We start from the raw sequence: 19,379 nt of genomic DNA, 5'->3' as shown, positions 1-19,379 counted from the left end.
TTGATAGCATCATTATCACATCATTATCACATCAAACAACTGGGATCTACAACGGCACAGTAAGTCAGGGATTTGCAGCTGCATGATGGCCAAAGCAAGCAAATAACTCTTCCTGAATCCTTTTTTTCAGTCTAGAAGTCTGATAAAAGGCAGAATACACATAGTTAAATCAAAATAAATAACACTCTAGGAAGCTACTTAATGTATTAGTGTTGGCTTCGGGCTTCAGTGTCTTGGGATTAAATAAAATATCCTTGTTTTATCTGGCTGCATTTTCTGTTTTTGTTGAAACGTGTTACCTCAAGCAGTGTGTGATTGATGTATTTTGTTCCACGTCAACCGACAGGTCCAGAAAATCTTCATCTTTGCTGCTCACCTTGAAGAGGGGAAAAAATGCAGATTTTAAAATGTTTAAGAAATAGAATGAAGAATGTACAACTGTACAGCATCTAATTCCTAGCAGTGTTCTCTGACAAACCTTTTATCTCAGTGAGGGATCCCGAGCCAGTCACATTCCCTCCATTTACTCCTAGGAAAGTGGGTTTTAGGCTTGTCCTCGACTTATGACCACAATTTCCGTTGCTAAGCAAGATAGTTATTAAGTGAATTTTGGCCCATTTTACAGCCCTTTTTGCCACAGTTGTGAAGTGAATCGCTGCAGTTGTTAAGTTAGTAACACGGTTGTTAAATGAATCTGGCTTCCCCATGGACCTTTGTTTGTCAGAAGGTCGCAAAATGGATCAGATGACTCCGGGAGACAGTAACCGTCGTAAATACGAACCAGTTGCCAAGCACCTGAATTTTGATCACATGACCATGGGGATGCTGCAACTGTCGTGTGAGAAACGGTCATAAGTAACTTGTGAGGTCACTAAACAAACTGCTGTAAATTGAGAACTATCTGTAGGGTTCCAAAAAAAATCAGTGACAACTATTATTAAATGGAGGCAAAGGTTATAGATTATCAGATTCTAGTTTAGTGTTTCTTAATCTCAGCAACATTAAAATGTGTGGACCTCAACTCCCAGAATTCCCCAGCCAGCCATGTGTGGACCTCAACTCCCAGAATTCCCCAGCCAGCCATGTGTGGACCTCAACTCCCAGAATTCCCCAGCCAGCCATGTGTGGACCTCAACTCCCAGAATTCCCCAGCCAGCCATGTGTGGACCTCAACTCCCAGAATTCCCCAGCCAGCCATGTGTGGACCTCAACTCCCAGAATTCCCCAGCCAGCCATGTGTGGACCTCAACTCCCAGAATTCCCCAGCCAGCCATGTGTGGACCTCAACTCCCAGAATTCCCCAGCCAGCCATGTGTGGACCTCAACTCCCAGAATTCCACAGCCAGCCATGTGTGGACCTCAACTCCCAGAATTCCCCAGCCAGCCATGTGTGGACCTCAACTCCCAGAATTCCCCAGCCAGCCATGTGTGGACCTCAACTCCCAGAATTCCACAGCCAGCCATGTGTGGACCTCAACTCCCAGAAGTCCCCAGCCAGCCATGTGTGGACCTCAACTCCCAGAATTCCCCAGCCAGCCATGTGTGGACCTCAACTCCCAGAATTCCACAGCCAGCCATGTGTGGACCTCAACTCCCAGAAGTCCCCAGCCAACCATGTGTGGTCTTCAACTCCCAGAATTCCACAGCCAGCCATGTGTGGACTTCAACTCCCAGAATTCCACAGCATACAATTCTGAGAGCTAAAGGCCACGCCTCTTAACGTTGCTGAAGTTGAGAAACATGGCCCCACTCCATCCACCCCAGCATTTTTGCTGTGTAGACATGTTCTAAAAAGAAACATAAAAGTTATGAACTGAGAAACTGAATCCCATAATGGTGTATTTTGCATGTCACCCTCCCTCCCAAGAAGATAATCATTATAAATATTATGTTCTCTGGCTAGCTGAGGGCAGAATTAGCACATAGCCCTAAACTAGCTAGCTTCCAGGTTGGGGCGTTTTGGAGATCATAGGTGTGGTACACTTGAAGCCAACTGCCTGGTTTAGCAGGACACATGAATGGGCTCAGTGCAGAGATGTGCAATTTGAAGCCCAAAGATGAAAAAGCAGCTCAAGGAGGGATTGGCACATTGTGAGCAAGAAAAATGGTATCCTTCGGGTGATGCAAACCAGTCTTGTGTCGACTCCAAAGCTTCAGATTCAGGTCCAAAGTACTGATGTACTCAGGACCTTTAGAGCGAAGAATGTAACCGGGCAACTACTTCAAGGATGCAAAATCTGCCCTAACCAAAGAGAAAACCACCTACCATCATTGCTAGGGCAAGCTGCAAACTCTCTCAAACTGATGATGTTACCTACTTGGGCAATGAAACATCAGCAAGCAAACAACCAAGCTCAGAGAGCATCAAAGATAATAATAAATAATAATAATAATAATAATAATAATAATAATAATAATAATAATAATAATAATAATAATAATTATTATTATTATTATTATTATTATTTAATTTTTATACCGCCCTTCTCCCGAAGGACTCAGGGCGGTGTACAGGGCAATACAATAAAATACAATATATATAAAATTAAAAGAAATATTAAATACAATAGCCCAATTCAATAGATTAATACAAAACGTTAAAATACCCCTAAACCCATCAGACCAGGCCGGCTTGTTCAAATAAATATGTTTTTAGGTCACGTCGGAAGGAGCGAAGGTCGGGAGCCGTCCGGAGCTCCACTGGTAAAAGATGCCAGATCAAGAACTGAGATAAGAATAGGCTAGAGTTATGAACTTCATGCCCTACTATTCTTGAACGCAGACCAAACCAGTCATGGCAGGAAACATTGTGGGTGTTGGAAGTCCACACATCTTTGTTGCCAAAGCTGAGAAATATTCTTCTAGCTCAGGGCGTCTCCAAATTTGGCATCTTTAAGACCTTGTGGATTTTTCAACTCCCCAAAGTCCACAAGTCTTAAAAGTTGCCACGTTTGGAGACCCCTGTTCTAGCTAAATGCGGATTTAGCCACTTGAAAGAGAGACGCGTTCATCTGTTTATATGCTGAGAGCGGGAAGATGGGAGTCAACACTCCTGGAAACTAACCACGCTAAGTAGGAATTTCAGAGAAAGTAAAGAGCTACCTACAGCTTCACAGTTTAAACAGCGAGTTTCATTTGTTAGTGTTCCCTGGAAGATTTCGTGGACCCAGGTGAGCGCGGTCTTCTCCCCTTCATCACTCTCGATGCTTCCGTTCTGGAGTTTGCCATTCTGTTTTTCCTGCTTTTTCTCTTCTTGTAGCAAGTCCGCAATTGTGTTCAACAAATAGTTCAGGAATTCGTGTGCATCCTGCTGCATATAGTTGTCAAACAGCTCTGATAACAAGGCACACAACAAAGAAGAAGAGCAGAGGAATTAAGGTATTAGACTGCCAGCCTAACGTGGTTAAAGTCGTTACAGGATTTTGGACACCAGGAAGGGCGGAAAGCAACAAGGTATGCTTTTATTAAAAATAAGCAAAAGTGCTTAGTTAAAAATAGGTTTTTTTAAAAAAGAAGATGGGAACATATTCGCAGCATGGATGTAATGCCGCTATGAATCAAACGATCGCCTCACTCTCTGCCAGTGCAACTGTCATAAGTACATGCCAGTTGCCAAGCACACTAATTCTGATCACATGACCATGGGGATGCTGCAACGGTCATAAATGTATAAGTCAATTTTTCCCCAGTGCCGCTGTAACTCTGAACGGTCACTAAACGAAAAGTTGCTAAATTGAGAACTACCTGTAGTTAGGGGCAAAGGACAACAAATGATGGACAGTTACAAAATGATTACCATATGAGTCTCGTTTACTTACTAAATAGTTCTCAAGGTTAGCATAGTCAGTTAAAAGACATTCCTTAATCAGACGTTGAACTACCATCTGTGTGTGTGTGTGGGGGGGATTTTGCTATGGGTCAATATGGTGGTTCTCTATTTGCGAGTAGCTCGATTCTTAAATTAACAGAATCTTTTAAAAGGTTAAGTGGGACAGGGAGCTTAATGGAAATGTGTGTCCAGTACTGGTGGTCCTCCATTTACGGCCACAATTGAGCCCAAAATTTCTGTTGCTAAGCGAGACAGTTGTTAAGTGAGTTTTGCCCCATTTTATTACCTTTCTTGCTCGAGTTGTTAAGTGAATCATTGTTAAGCTAGTAACCTGGTTGTAAAGTGAATCTGGTTTCCCCATTGATTTCGCTTGTCAGGAGGTCGCATAAGGGGACCACGTGACCCCGGGACGCTGTGACCGTCATAGATATCAGTTGCCTGAAAGGGTCTGAAGTTTGATTGTGTGACTACGGGGATGCTGCAGCTGTCGTAAGTATGAAAAACGGTGTTAAGTCACTTTTTCCAGTGCTGTTGTAACTTTGTAAAAAGGCAAAGGTTCCCCCGCACATGTGTGCTAGTCGTTTCCGACTCTAGGCGGCCGGTGCTCATCTCCGTTTCAAAGCCAAAGAGCCAGCGCTTGTCCGAGGACGTCTCCGTGGTCATGTGGCCGGCATGACTAGACGCCAAAGGCTCACGGAACGCTGTTACCTTCCCACCGGAGTGGTCCCTATTTTTCTACTTGCATTTTTACGTGCTTTCGAACTGCTAGGTTGGCAGAAGCTGGGACGAGTAACAGGCGCTCACTCTGTTACGCGGCACTCGGGATTTGACCCGCCAAACTGCCGACCTTCTGATCGACAAGCTCAGCGTCCTAACCCACTGAGCCACCGCGTCCCTCTGTTGTAACTTTGAGCAGCCACCAAATCCATGTCGAGGTCTACCTGTGTAAGGGGCCTTCCTCTGCACCCACAAATTCAGAGTTCTGAGGCAGCCAAGGGCCTCCAACCACAGCTGTTCGCAATCCACACAAACCGACATCTTGGTTGTCCTAAGACCTCCGAGAAGCAAGGGGCTTCCTTACCGTTTTCTTTCCTCAGCCGGGAAATGAACTTCTTGGGGGGGATGACCCCCACTTTCTTCTTCTGGGTGGCAATGCTGTTGAAGAGGTCCGACAAGCATGTGAGAAGAGTCTCTTTTTTGCGAGCCTGGACTTTGTAGGCCAAAACCTTTTCCCGAAATGGACGACAGAAGTAAAGGGCTTGGAGGACCGAGTTACAGTAGCAGGTATTTCCAAACTGAGGGAAGAGAAAAAGAAAAGTAAGTAAGAGCGTGTCTATGGAGATTCTCAGTCGTCCAGCTCATGGCTTGTCCCAAAGGTGCTTTTTCAAGAGGCAACTGGACTTTGTTTTTCTTTGAAGGTGTTACGCTTCTCATCCGAGAAGCTTCTTCAGCTCCAGCTGGACAGTAGGGAAGGGAAGGATTTATATTCCTTGCACAAAGCTGATCATTTGCATTCTTTTAGAGAGTCTTTGAGGCCACCTGGAGGTTGATCTCTGTCCTCAAGGTCACCTGAGTGGTGCAACACAGTCCTTTCAGCAATTCCAAGAAAGCTCAACACCCATTTGTGCCACTCATGTCACCTGTGTCCTTGAGGACACAGAAAAACCTCCAAATGGCCCCAACGACTCTCTAAAAGAATGCAAATGACCGGCTGTCTGCAAGGAATATAAATCCTGCCGTTCCCCACCATCCAGTCAGAGCTGAAGAAGCTTCTTGAATGGGAAACGAAACGTCTTCAAAGAAAAACAAGAAAGTCCAATTGCCTTTTGAAAAAGCACCTTTGGGATAAGTGTGTGTGTGTGTGTGTGTGTGTGTGTGTGTGTGTGTGTGTGTGTCTTGACAAAATGGTTATTCAACTGCAAGTAAAAGAGAACTAAGAAAACCAAGAGTGTAGGGCAGGAGTGTCCAACCTTGGCAACTTTAAGACTTGTGGACAACTTGTAGACAACTTTAAGGTTTGTGGACTTCAGCTTCCAGAATTCCCCAGCCAGAGTTCTGGTAGAGCAGAACTCAGTTGGCGGACCAGAGGGAAAGGGAAGGGGGAAGTATTTTACACACACGCATGTGCATGGGGTTAACTACCCTAACCCTAACCACGCATGTGACACAAACGGGGCGGGGCTAGTGGTTGCATGATACTTGCTAGCCCTGCCCCATTCTTGCACAGCACAGCGCCGTCCATTTTCACACCCCGTGTGGTGGCAGTGGCCCATTTTCATGCCCTGTGGTGCGATGGTGGCCTGTTTTCATGCCCCACGGCATGGCAGCGGTCCCTTTTCACGCCCCACAGCGCAGTGGTGGCCCCTTTTCTCACCCTGAGGCACAGTGGCGGCCCATTTTTGTGCCCCACGGCTGCGGCGGTACTGCAAGTAGGTCTGTGTGTGCCCACTGGCCAGCCTATCCCGCGGCCTTGTGGCCAGTAGGCTGCGGCCGTGGCACACAGGTTGGGGACACCTGTGGTAGAGGATTTCCTGCTCAAGCAGGCAATTGGAACAGAAGACCTCCAAGATCCTTCCAACTCTTCTAAGTTAGCTAGCAAGGAAGTGGGTGGGAGGAGGCTGGCAAAATAGCATAAAAATTGAAGGTCTTTATACAATATTCTCACAAAAAAGACATTTGAGGAAGGACAATCTTTCTGAGGCTTCAGGGCTGCAGGGAGCATGAGAGATTTTTGTTCAGGAATGCTATGTTTAACCTGAAACTGCCGCACTTGCTCCGAATGTATCCCCTCTGCAATCTCCACCTGGACTCTGTCTTGCAAGTTGCAAGCCCTGTAGGCCAGATCGGGAGCTTTGCCAGGACTTCCTCAACCCTGAACTGTCCTACAGCTGCATGTCGCCCACAATATGCCTGAAGTATTTCCTTCGTTGACTCTCAGTGAAGGCAGCTGACCCCGACTTTTAAAAAGCTTTGCAATGCCATCTGGCCCACCCTCCCACCCGTTTCACAAGCCAGCAATGCTAGTTAATTGGGGAGGGGAACCATGTCCTGTTGGAGGCCACTCCAGAGGAATCTATGTGGCTATGTGGCTAGGACTGTCAACACTGGGTGGTGCTCAGGGCAAGGGTGCCGTTTCTGAGTGATGTGAACTCTGACGGGATGCCAAGGAGAGTTAAACGAGCTTCTTTTCAGAGTCAGTTCAGATCAAGAATATTTAGAGAAGTGACCAGCACTCTTAGGAGAAAAAAATGCCCTGGGGACGGGTTAGATAGTGTCTACGTGCTTCCTGTTTACACAGCTGAAAGCAGATGTTTGCATCTGTCACATTTGAAGGTTGCTTCATTTCAGAGAAATGAAAAGAGAGTCTGATGGGATGATCACTTCTGGGAGAAATCATTTGACATTCAGAATATATCCTCACCACCACCACCACCACCATCATCATCATCACCACCACCACCACATCTCCAACACCTCCCTTCATCCTTGCCAAGACAGTGGTAACTCTTAGTATAAACAAAATTAACATCTGTACATTCAAAATGATGTTTGGGGAGCTGTATGGGAACTGTATTCTTCAACCCTGGGCTGAATCAAGATGAAATGTTTGTATTGTAGCTTTAGCGGGGTCGTTACAGGCCCTTCCGCCATTTCACTTCCATTTAGGGAGAAGATCGCTCACACTGAGAAGGGCCGAGGACTTTGACATGACCTCACGACCTCTGTGCCTATTACAATTCCTATGGGGTGCCCTCTGTGCTGTTTCCTAGCCCCCCTCCTGGCTCCGTCCAATGGAATTCTACGCTTTTGGGATGCTCCCATCAACACATCTGGAAGTTCAATTCAGTTTTCAGATAGGAACTCACGCTTGACCACTCCCGGGTCAAGCCTTACGTTTCCTTCCAGAGAATTAGGGGCAGATTTAAGCTCTGACAATGAGCAAATACTTGCAAGCTCTGGCCCAAATGTTTGTGGGTTTATTTAATTATTATTATTATTTTTATAAAAGGGGGACTGAAGAGCAGGAAGGAAACTATTCCTGAGCCAGTCCCCTTCTCTGTGGCCCACTTGTCTCAGGAGTTTTGTATCTCATGCGGACAACCTGCTTCTGCTGCTTCTTCCTAACAAATCGAGCCAATTCAGAAACATCCTCAAGCAAACAAATGTTTTAACTCTTGCTTTACTTAACTCGGTAAAGGTCAGCTTTTTAAGCAGAGCTTCTGAGGCTCAAGATACAAACTGGCTCCAGGGGCAGTGAACACAAGGGGTGCTCAGGGCTGTTCAGTTCCGCACAAAAGAAGGGATCACAAAAGGAGACACAATTAACAGGCATCTCCCCAAGAAGAACAAAACAGCCACTCACGTTAACCAAGCCGAAGTAATGTTCATTCATAGGAAATTGATCCGGACCAATCTCTTTCTCCAAAGCAGAGGCATTGGCTCCCTGGAAGACAAAACAGCGGGAACAGTCAGTCCTCAACTTTCAACAGTTCATTTATTGGCCGTTCAAGGTTACAACGGCACTGAAGAGTGACCTATGGCTGCTCTTTGCACTAGCATCCCCACGGCCACATGATCAGAATTCAGATGCTTGGCAACTGACTAATATTTATGACGGTCGCAGTGCCCCAGGGTCACGTGATCCCCTTTTGAGACCTTCTGACCAGCAAAGTCGAGGGGGAAGCCAGATTCGCTTAGCAACCCTGTTACTACCTTAACAGCTGCGGTGATTCACTTAACACACATGGAAAGAAAAGCTGTAAAATGGGGCAAAACTCACTTAACAAGCGTCTCACTTAGCAACAGAAATTTTGGGGGGGCGGGGAGGGGGTCAATTGTGGTTCTAGGTCGTAAGCCGAGGACTACCGATCCATCTCTGAGCGAGAAGAATCCCCCTTTTGCAACAGGCAAACTCCACATTACAGAAATCACCTGCTCCAACAAAAGCAGCATTCATCCCCACCTCAACACAGGGCACCGCTCAAATTCTCCCCGGTGGGTCTCCAAAGCTGCCTTGCGAATTTGAGGGAAAGAAAAGACCGTGAGGGGACCATTCCACCCGTATATAAGATACTAGAAAAGGACTCTAATAATTTGCTATTCTACAGCACTTCAGTTTCCCATTTAGTAAGGTGCACCTGCAACCTATCAAAACACTGAGAGGTTCCCACTTCTCCCTAGAGCAGGGGTAGGCAGGGGTAGGTGGGCTGGTTCAAAAATGTTCAGTGAACTCCTGTAGCTGAAGGTGGCCTTGGCCTTTTTGCTACTGGACATCTCCCATTAGTGGAGGTGCCCTGTCAGAGGTCTAGATTTAATGCCATTCACTATGAAGCATCTCACAGAAGAATAAATGAGGTGTACTCAGTGGGTTAGGATGCTGAGCTTGTCGATCACAAGATCAGCAGTTGGGCGGGTCGAATCCCGAGTGCCGCGTAACAGAGTGAGGGCCTGTTACTCGTCCCAGCTTCTGCCAACCTAGCAGTTCGAAAGCACGTAAAAAATGCAAGTAGAAAAATAGGGACCACTACGGTGGGAAGGTAACAGCGTTCTGTGCACCTTTGGCGTCTAGTCATAATGGCCACATGACCATGGAGACGTCTTCGGACAAGCGCTGGCTCTTTGGCTTTGAAACGGAGATGAGCACCGGCCCCTAGAAACGGAAACGACTAGCACGCATGTGCGGGGGAACCTTTACCTTTACCTTTAAGGTCTCTGCCTGAGGAATGGAGGATCTAAAACAGGGGTCTTCAAACTTGGCCCTTTTATGACTTGTGGACTTCAACTCCCAGAATTCCTCAGCCAGGCACATGTGCCTGGCTAAGGAATTCAGAGAGTTGAAGTCCACAAGTCATAAAAGGGCCAAGGTTGAAGACCCCTGATCTAAAACTTTACAATAGAAGGAAGACAGAGCTTAGCCTTTCATTCAGACACAACCTTCATTTCCTGGCCTGTAAGTTGCCTACATATCAATGAATGTTGAAGAATTCGGTCTCTTTGCTGAATATCATTGAGGCAGTTTCTGTAAGTCATATAAACACTGGGCAACACAGTCGTCTGTACTATTTGGTACATTGTTTTGACCACAAGTTAATAGAAGGAAAAATAAAACACAAAATGCTGCTTAAATTAGTATATAAACAAAGCTGGAAACATCACGGACAACACAAAATGAAATGTCCTTAGGAAATCAACAAAACAATCCTCCATTGAAGTAGATTTCCTACTGCTACGCCACATCTCCCTTTACGTTTCCTAATATTGCTTCTATTTTTTTGAAGTTGAGTTGACCATGAGCCAAACTGCAAAGGGAGATGAGAGAGAGAGTGAGAAAATTAAAGAGTAAAATAAAATAGCTGTAACTATAGAGCTATAGTTATAGAGCATTTGCAATTCCTAATTTCATAGGAAACACTTTGAAACTGGCCTTTAATAAAGCAGAATCCATTTCTTGTAATTAAACTTTCAGATCTGAAGGCTCCCGTTCAAAACTATGAATGAATCTGAAGAGGTAACCATTTCAGCTACAAACAAGTAAAACCTGTTAAACTGAAACATCCTGGAGAACGTTTTGCAATGGGTTTTGCAAGGACGGCCAATGCATTTCCCTATCTAGAAACCCCATTTCACCTCTTGACTTACACAACTCAGAACTTTTAAAAACCAGTCTCCCCGCTTAGAAAGGAATAAAAAAAATTGGTTTCTTTTCCAAATCTGCACAATAGAGGAGCTTTTCAAGCAGCTGTGTTTTCAGAGAGATGTCTTTTCAAGTCCAAATATATAAACTGGGTGGTTTTCAACAAGCCCTCCAAGAATATTTAGAATCTCAGCCAACTGACCACTGATGGGGAAGGTTTCTCCTATTTCCATTTAAGTGGAAAGAAAGAAAGAAAGAAAGAAAGAAAGAAAGAAAGAAAGAAAGAAAGAAAGAAAGAAAGAAAGAAAGAAAGAAAGAAAGAAAGAAAGAAATTGCTTTTAAGATGCCATCAATAACATGTCAACCTCTGCAAAGGAGAGCTGACTCCAACATCAGCACAACTTCCCGGGAGTGAAAAAGCAGGGCTTAGCTGTCTGCTTCAGAAAATGCCCCAAGGATTAAATTGATACTAAAACACAACACATGAAGCAGAAGCTTAGCAAGGAATTTTCTGGGCTTGAAGTGACAGACCTGTGTTTGGCTGGTGACACTTCAGAACATCTGAGTTTTCCACGATTGAGCTTTTCAACTTCAGAAAAGAGCCCTCTCCTCTTGAGAAGTTGGGAGGGGAAGCATTTTTTAAAAAAAAATACAGAAAAGATTATGAATGTATAGAGGAGTGCAAGCCCCTTTTTCTAATTTCAAGTCAGTAAGTACACTTTAAAAGGGATGCGGTGGCTCAGTGGGTTAGGACGCTGAGCTTGTCGATCAGAAGGTCGGCAGTTTGGCGGGTCGAATCCTGAGTGCCACGTAACAGAGTTGATCGCCTGTTACACGTCCCAGCTTCTGCCAACCTAGCAGTTCGAAAGCACGTAAAAATGCAAGTAGAAAAATAGGGACCACTGCGGTGGGAAGGTAACAGCGTTCCGTGCGCCTTTGGCGTCTAGTCATGCCGGCCACATGACCACGGAGACGTCCTCGGACAAGCACTGGCTCTTCGGCTTTGAAACAGAGATGAGCACCAGCCCCTAGAGTTGGAAACGACTAGCACGCATGTGCGGGGGAACCTTTACCTTAACTACACTTTGCGCTGTTACTTTAAGGCAATTGGGGCCCAAGGTGTACAGTAGCTAACGGTGAAATATACTTATTAGACAGGCAGGCTTATAAATGAGTAAAACAGATAAATAAAATAAATACAAAAACTGAGGTACATGAACTTCAGTTGTGTCACTTCCTTTATTTATGCTTCCTTCAACAAAACCAAGTTTTCTTCTGGGCATTGTACATAGCAAGTCAGAAGAAATGGGGCTGCTGAAAAGAAAAAGTGATATCTATATTCTATTTAAAAAGGCTGGCCAGGAGTCGCCTGTCAATAGCAATAGCAACAGCACTTATGCTTATATACCAATTCACAGTGCTTTGCAGCCCTCTCTAAGTAGTTGGCAGAGTCAGCATATGGCCCCTAACAATCTGGGTCCTCATTTTATCAAGCTCAGAAGGATGGAAGGCTGAGCCAACCTTGAGCCGGTCAGGATCGAACTACTGGCAGTGGACAGAGTTAGTCTTTAACACTGCAGTCTAAACACTGCGCCACCACAGCTGGGTAGGAAGAAAAAGAGGGAGGGAGGAAGGAAATGGGAAAGGCAAGAAATGTAGCAATAGCACTAGACTTATATACCGCTTCGTAGTGCTTTACTTTACTCTCCAAGCAGTTTACAGAGTCAGCCGGTTGCCCCCAACAATCTAGGTCCTCATTTTATTGACCTTGGAAGGATGGAAGGCTGACTCAACCTTGAGCCGGTCAGGATCGAACTGATGGCAGTGTGCGGCGAGTTAGCCTGCAATACTGCATTCTCACCACTGCGCCACCACGGCTCTCAATGCTGTGTCAGCATCAAGTCTGTTTAGCAGAAGTCTCCCCTGAACTTTTGATGCACTTCTACCGTGGCAAAACATTGTCGATAATAACATGAGAAACATAATGACTGGGATGCAAATAAACATTTACCTGAAAGAAAGACTAGCTAAATTACCACAGTAATTTAACTCTCTTATTTTGTCTTAGATCTTCCAGTGTTGTCAGGTCTCCTCTGCTAGAGTGAGCAGTCTCAATATGTTGGGAAGCCTTGAGAGTTAGTCAACACTTGTCCTCATGGCAACCCCATTCTTTCTTCCAACTAAGCTTATTTTCTGAGCATCACATCCTTGACCTTGAGAAAAACTTTTTCCTGCTTCCTGATGGCCATCCTTCATGCCTTTTAGAAGAACCTCAACTAGGGCCCCTAGAAAACACAAGATTTCAGGAACAGCCCAGGACTACAAGCCTGTTAAGAAAACAAACAGCAATGCTAAACCTCTAACTAGGGAAGAATGTGTGATACCAGTTTATTTGACAAGTGTATCGATGGTCCAAGGAGAGGATTTAAGACGGACACTTCATACAGAAGGTTGCATTGGAACCTTCTTTGCCATTCCAGAAGAGTCTTTTTATGGGTAAACAACTCAATTAAATCAGCCAGATATATTCTCTCCTCTCTTTCTTACTCCATTATTTTATTACAATATTGTAATAAAAGTACAACTCGCTGCTTAAAGCCTGTTTTTCTATTTGATTTGTGGAAGACATATTGTACTCCTCCATCCTTTATAGCCTGCTTGTTGCAACAATTCTTTTATTGGGCAATGAAATCCATTCATGGGCAAAATAAGAACAGATTTATTACGTACCACACATACAAAGTTTCCTAGTAAAGATGCTTAAGGCACATCATCTCTTTGCCTGTCAGTTTTGGACTGTAAAAGGCTTGCTTTTTAATCTTCTTCCCCTAAAATACCATTCCAGGTGATGCACACAAAGCCTCATATGTAGTAATAGTTGTGATGCGCCAAAGTTCCATTTTAACACCTGAAACGTTTTTTAAAAAATAGTCCTAGAGAAAGGTTAAGAAAACCAGAAAAGACTAAATGGAAGAATAGATACCTTAGGCAAACATAACATTTATAACCTAAATAGGTCCCACTAACTTACTGGGTAATATTAGCAAAAAACCTCTAGAGGCCAAGCAAAATCAGCCAAACTCTCTACCAGAATCTATACCAGATGGAGCTCGGCATTGATCCTGGCGCTTCTGAGCCCAGAAGAAGCGCCGATCAGGTGGAATGTTGCAGCATCTCCAGGGCCTTGTGATTTACATTCAGGGTCATGTGAAGTAACCAAAACCTGCTGCAACCACCCAGCGGGGGGGGGGGGGAATAAAAACCAAACACCCCCCCCAAACCACCCCCGCTGCCAATCCTCAACCTCGGACAAGAGAAAGAGCACCGCCAGGTGGACAGGCAGGTGTGTTGCTCAGCTGTGGATTGGGGGGCACTTTTTTCAGTGCCATTGTAACTTCAAACACTCACTAAGCAAACTGTTGTAAGTCGAGGACTACCTGTACTTCATCACTTTTTTCCTTTTTTTGGTGATCAAGTTTTTGACACCTTGCTAGGCGACTGGGGGTCCTCGGATGTTGCCATATCCTAAAAGTGGTACAATGGGTGAAAAGGTTGAAAAGCCCTGGCTTAGCGGACTGAAAGGCCTGCTGCCACAATGCGTCTCCTTTCTACAGAACCGGTTCCGTCATTTCCGTTTCCTCCAGGAGTAAAACTGAGCAGAGCCCCTTTGCTTTATAGGGTGCCTCAGGGCTCCACACATTCTCTGCACTCCTATCGAACGTCTACACGAAGCTCTTAGGGGATCTGTTGGTGTGAGATCAAGTATTATCAATAGGACAATATGAGACCTATTTATACATCTCTGTCCTGGAACAATCAAGGCATGTTAGCAAGGTTCCTTGGACGCTGTCGAGTTTGGATGGAGGAGAAGAGGCTGCGATTCAATCCTGGCATGAGAACTTGGCTGTGCATCTTACAGCCCTCACAGATCCAGAGGTTTTCCATCTTTAAAAAAGGTAAAAAGTAAAGGTTCCCCCGCACATGCGTGCTAGTCGTTTCCGACTCTAGGGGCCGGTGCTCATCTCAGTTTCAAAGGCGAAGAGCCAGCACTTGTCCGAGGACGTCTCCATGGTCATGTGGCTGGCATGACTAGACGCCAAAGGTGCACGGAACGCTGTTACCTTCCCACCGGAGTGGTCCCTATTTTTCTACTTGCATTTTTACGTGCTTTCGAACTGCTAGGTGGGCAGAAGCTGGGACGAGTAACAGGCGCTCACTCTGTTACGCGGCACTCGGGATTCGACCCGCCAAGTTCTTCCCTAATCGAAGCTGGCATGCAACATGGGGGTCCTCTTAAGACTCGTGAATGGTGGCAGTCGTGGCCAGGAAGACCTTTGTACCGTTTGTCTTGTGCAAACAACTGTGGACCAGGAGGCTTGCTGACAGCGACTCATGTCTTAAGTCATTTGTGTTTGGATTACTATGATGTATTCTAGGTTGGGCTGCCCTTGAAGAGCATTCAGAAGTTGCAGCTGGCCCAGAGAGTTTTTGGCAGCTCTCAATAGACCTGTGTAAATTTTCTTCCTGAACGCAGTTCAATATGCAACCCGCAGCTACACTTTCACGGACACGGTTGGGCACATTGTTGCTGCTTCAGTGACCCTGCAAATTCTGCTGCTGGGTTGCAGCTAATTCTATTTATTTTGGGGGTTGGTTTGAAGACTTACAGTGTAACTTGTTTTATATTGTTTTAATTATAAAACCGGCCTGACAGGTATTATACCAGAATGAAATACATGTATTATTATTACCCATTTATCTGCAAGCATTATTAAAACTGTAAATCAAAGGCTAGAAATCACGCCCTTTTCACTTCAAACTGCTCAATCTTCTTTCTTTGAAAATCTTTTGCATCGGGATTAATGCCAGATAACCCACCCGTATAAAAAAAAATTAGAATTAGAATATGCTTAGCAAGTCTGATAAACTGGCTGCATTTCTGTGAAGCTTTTTCAAACGAAGAGATAAGAAATCTGTTTACTCTGATATAATCCTGACACTCTCCAGTCCCACAGCTAACAATTACGTCCATGCCAAAGCAGCTGCAAGAACAATGATTACTCTTACCACATCTTCAGCGTGCAAAGCTCTTTATTACAAGCTGAAAAGGAGACAGGGAATCGGGGAGGGGAAAATACTTTTAAGCAAATTATGCTACATATCTGTAATCTTGGTTGAACAGGAAGATGAGGTGAAAGGAATTAAACCCCAGGCAGGCCACACGGAAAGGATATAGAAGACCATATCTGGAAAGAAATGGTGGGAACAGCAAGAGGGAAAGGAGGGAGAGTATCAGAGAGAAGAAGACCTTTAGACAGCTGAGGATGGGATTTAAAGGTGGAATGTAAGAACAACAGAGTTGGAAGGGACCTTGTAGGTCATCTAGTCCAACCCCCTGCTCAAGCAGGAGACCCTACTACACCATTTCTGACAGATGGCAGTCCAGTGTCTTCTTGAAAGCTTCCAGTGACGAAGCTGCCACAACTTCTGAAGGCAAAGCTGTTCCCCTGGTTGACTGTTCTCACGGTCAGAAAATTTCTCCTTGTTTCTAGGTTGAATCTCTCCTCAATCACTTTCCATCCTTTATTCCTTGCCTGGCCTTCAGGTGCTTTGGAGAATAGGTTATATATAAATGGCAACCAGAAATAACGAGGAACACGGCTTTCGGAAGGCTTCAAAGCCAGGCTGTCCTTTAAGCAATCGGAGAAATAATGTCAGAGGCCAACCATCAGGGAGCAGAAGTATTTTAATGATAGACTTCTAGATAAAGCAAAGAATGAAGACTGATGAAAAACCAAAAGATGAGATGGAAGGTAATCACTGCATGAATCTGTGCTTGACAAAGAAGACAAATGAACAAAAGGAAAAAATGGAACTCAACCGTTAAGGTGGAATTATACCTACATTGAGAATGGCGATGTAACTAGCAGACGTGGAGATTAATGAATGGAAGGCTGGATCTACCAGAGGCAGACACGGGATTATACTGGCTTCCTCTGATCCAATATGCTGAATAATAGCTCCCATTAGTTCAGCCACCTAACTCCTTTATCTTAACATATCCAGAAGACCACAGGTTAGGAAAGGACAGACACCAGAAAGGAAAACTACGGTACGTAAAGACTGCCTCACTAATATATAAATTGCAAAGCATGGTGAAGCATAAATAGGGGGGAAAACAAGAAAGAAAGAAAAAAAAACCCTGAGGGACATCGAAACAGGGGTTAAAGAGCATTCGAACACACAACGTGAGGGACAGGGCGAAAACCATCTACTAAGACAGAGGTCTTCAAACTTGGCCCTTTTATGACTTGTGGACGTCAACTCCCAGAATTCCTCAGCCAGCTTGACTGGCTGAGGAATTCTGGGAGTTGAAGTCCACAAGTCATAAAAGGACCAAGTTTGAAGACCCCTGTACTAAGAGATGGAGACCTTTAACTTTGATCAAAGCCAAGGAGTTTGAAGACAAAGCAGAGACCTCAGCCACCGCAGCAAAAATACATACTATTTCTGAAAGGATGTTTTTGGTAAAGGACGCAGGACAAGGGACCAGCAGCATAGCTGGAAAGGAAAAACTCTTCAAAAGGTAGAGATAAAGCGATTAAAGATCTTAGGGGCAAATGAAGTCATTAATATCTGTAGTTTGTGTCCGAATACAATATAAAAGCAGCTAGAGGAGGAGAAATGTTAAGAATAATGTTGGATTTTACAGTCTGCATTTTATCTTTCAGGTAGCTTCGTAGTAGTACTGCAACTCTATGCACAGAGCTGTAGTATGTTAACGCCACACCAACTTTTACTGCTGAAATGACTCACTATAATCTTTGTATCTCTGTCATTTTCTGTCATCCTATGCTGGTCTACGATCCAAATAAAAAGTGCTATGTTATGTTAATGATATGATAGCATTTCCAGAGAAGGAACCCCATACTAACAGGATCAAGGTGGCCTGTGAAGAAAACAAATGAAAACAGCAAAATGACCGTCTGAACTGCGCTTTAAAAGACAGAAGTGGAAGTCTGGGAAAGCCGAGGAGGAATAGACAAGGAAGTGAGAAAAAAGAGTCACGGCGAAGGCGTTCAATTTAGCTGGGATAAAAACGGGAAGGGAAGGACGCGGAGTCAAAGGGAATGTCTCAGAAAAGAATCCAAAGGTAGAAGAGATAATCTCAGGATGGCTGAAGTGGGCAGCTGAGTTAAAGTAACTACAAGCAGTCACTGACTAACAACATGGCTCGAATCAGTCATTTCTGAAGCTTCGGAGGCAACGAAACAAGTGACTAAGGAGAGGTCCTCACCCTTTTCAGCACTGCAGCATCTCCATGGCCACGGGATCCAAACGCAGGCACTTGGCAACAGGTATGTATGTATGTATGTATGTATGTATGTATGTATGTATGTATGTAAGTATGTATGACAACTGCAGCATCCCAGGGCCACATGGCTGCAGTTTGTGACCTTCCCAGCTGACTTCCACAATGCAAAGTCAACAAAGGGAAGCCAATTTCGCTTAATTGCACGATCCACTTAACAACTGAAGTGATTCACTGAACAACCGTGGCAAAAAAAAAAGGTTGTAAAATCAGGCGTGCCTCGCTTAACAACCACCCTGATTAGCGATGGAAGTTTTCCCAATTGCGACCGTAAGTTGAAGACTACCTATATAAAATCAAAGCCTGCCTAAAGTCAGACCGCCCCTAAGCACTTTCGTGTTTGAGACAAAGATCGCAGGAAATAAGCCAGGATGGTGCAGTGGTCGGAATGCAGAATTGCAGGCAAATTCACTGCCCACTGCCAGGAGTTCGATCCTGACGGGCTCGAGGTTGACTCAGCCTTCCATCCTTCTGAGGTTAGTAAAATGAAGACCCAGATTGTTGGGGGCAATAAACTGATTCTGTAAATCACTTAGAGAGGGCTGTAAAGCACTGTGAAGTGGTATATAAGTCTAAGTGCTATGGCTATGCTGAGGGCAAACAGAGCAGCCACCAAATGAGCAAACTACAATGCAGAATTGAATACTTTATACCACGTGTGTCCAACCCATGACTCACAGATGGCATGCGGCCCTGGACAGCTAGTAGTGCAGCCCTACAAGAATGTAAATTATGCAATTTTTAGTGATGTTTATATGTACAATAACTATATTATATAGTTTATATGCAGCTGAAGACAATTGCTCTTCATTGAATGAGGCCCAGGTAAGCCAAAAGGTCGGACACCGAGGCTTTATATCGGAGGTCCCCAACCCCCAGGCCAGGGGTAGGCAACCTCGGCTCTTTTATGACTCATGGACTTCAACTCCCAGAATTCCTGAGCCACCTTGAGTCCATGAGTCATAAAAGAGCCGAGGTTGCCTACCCTTGCCCCAGGCCATGGACTGATACTAGTCTGTGGCCTATTAGGAACTGGTTAGCACATCTGGAGGTGAGTGGCAGGCGAGTGAAGCCAAAACCACCACCACGGTCTGTGTAAAAAGGGTCTTCCACGGAACTGGTCCCTGTTGCCAAGAAAGGTTGGGGGTCGCTCTTTTATATGAAACATCAACACTCAAAGCTCTTTGCCTGTATCTGGTGTGGATCAGCCTTTGCTCACCTACATAACAGGCTACATCTAAGCGTATTTGCAAGGAGATGAGATACTGACTAATACCTTGGCCAAGCTCACCCACTGCAGTGTTGTTTGTCATGCTTGGAAAGGCGGGATGAGTTTAACAACAACGCAAAAAGCTTCTCTTTTAAAAGCACTGCTTCTAACCCTGGCCTGATCATGATCACTTACGACTGGAAGCAGCCCAGAGAAAATACCCACGTCCCCATCTACTTCTGGCACAGGGGTGAACTCAAAACAGGCAAGCAGGCCCTCTCCGGGCAGCAGCCCAGAAGCCACATCTTAGCAACCCGCCCAAACCAGTTTCAAC

At 44.9% G+C, this 19,379-nt stretch overlaps 1 protein-coding gene across 3 annotated transcripts in view; it reads right to left on the bottom strand.

Moving 5' to 3' along the window:
* The window catches only part of LOC308673199 (ubiquitin carboxyl-terminal hydrolase 12-like), a 46,623-nt gene that overhangs the window by 14,293 nt on the left and 12,951 nt on the right, over positions 1-19,379 (bottom strand). For 2 of the 3 annotated variants that reach the window (XM_081336698.1, XM_081336700.1), the window contains exons 2-5: positions 8,193-8,273; positions 4,911-5,124; positions 3,107-3,333; positions 300-376 (exon numbers count right to left, since the gene is read on the bottom strand). In XM_081336698.1, coding sequence (XP_081192824.1) covers positions 300-376; positions 3,107-3,333; positions 4,911-5,124; positions 8,193-8,273 — 599 coding nt within the window. Of the gene's footprint in view, positions 1-299; positions 377-3,106; positions 3,334-4,910; positions 5,125-8,192; positions 8,274-10,994; positions 11,097-19,379 lie in introns of those variants that run through there. The other variant, XM_081336699.1, reaches the window with a different exon arrangement.

This window comes from Vipera berus (assembly GCF_964194415.1).
Source record: "Vipera berus genome assembly, chromosome: 11".
In the NCBI taxonomy this organism is placed as follows: Eukaryota; Metazoa; Chordata; class Lepidosauria; order Squamata; family Viperidae; genus Vipera; species Vipera berus.
This window is presented reverse-complemented; position numbering and strand designations above follow the sequence as displayed.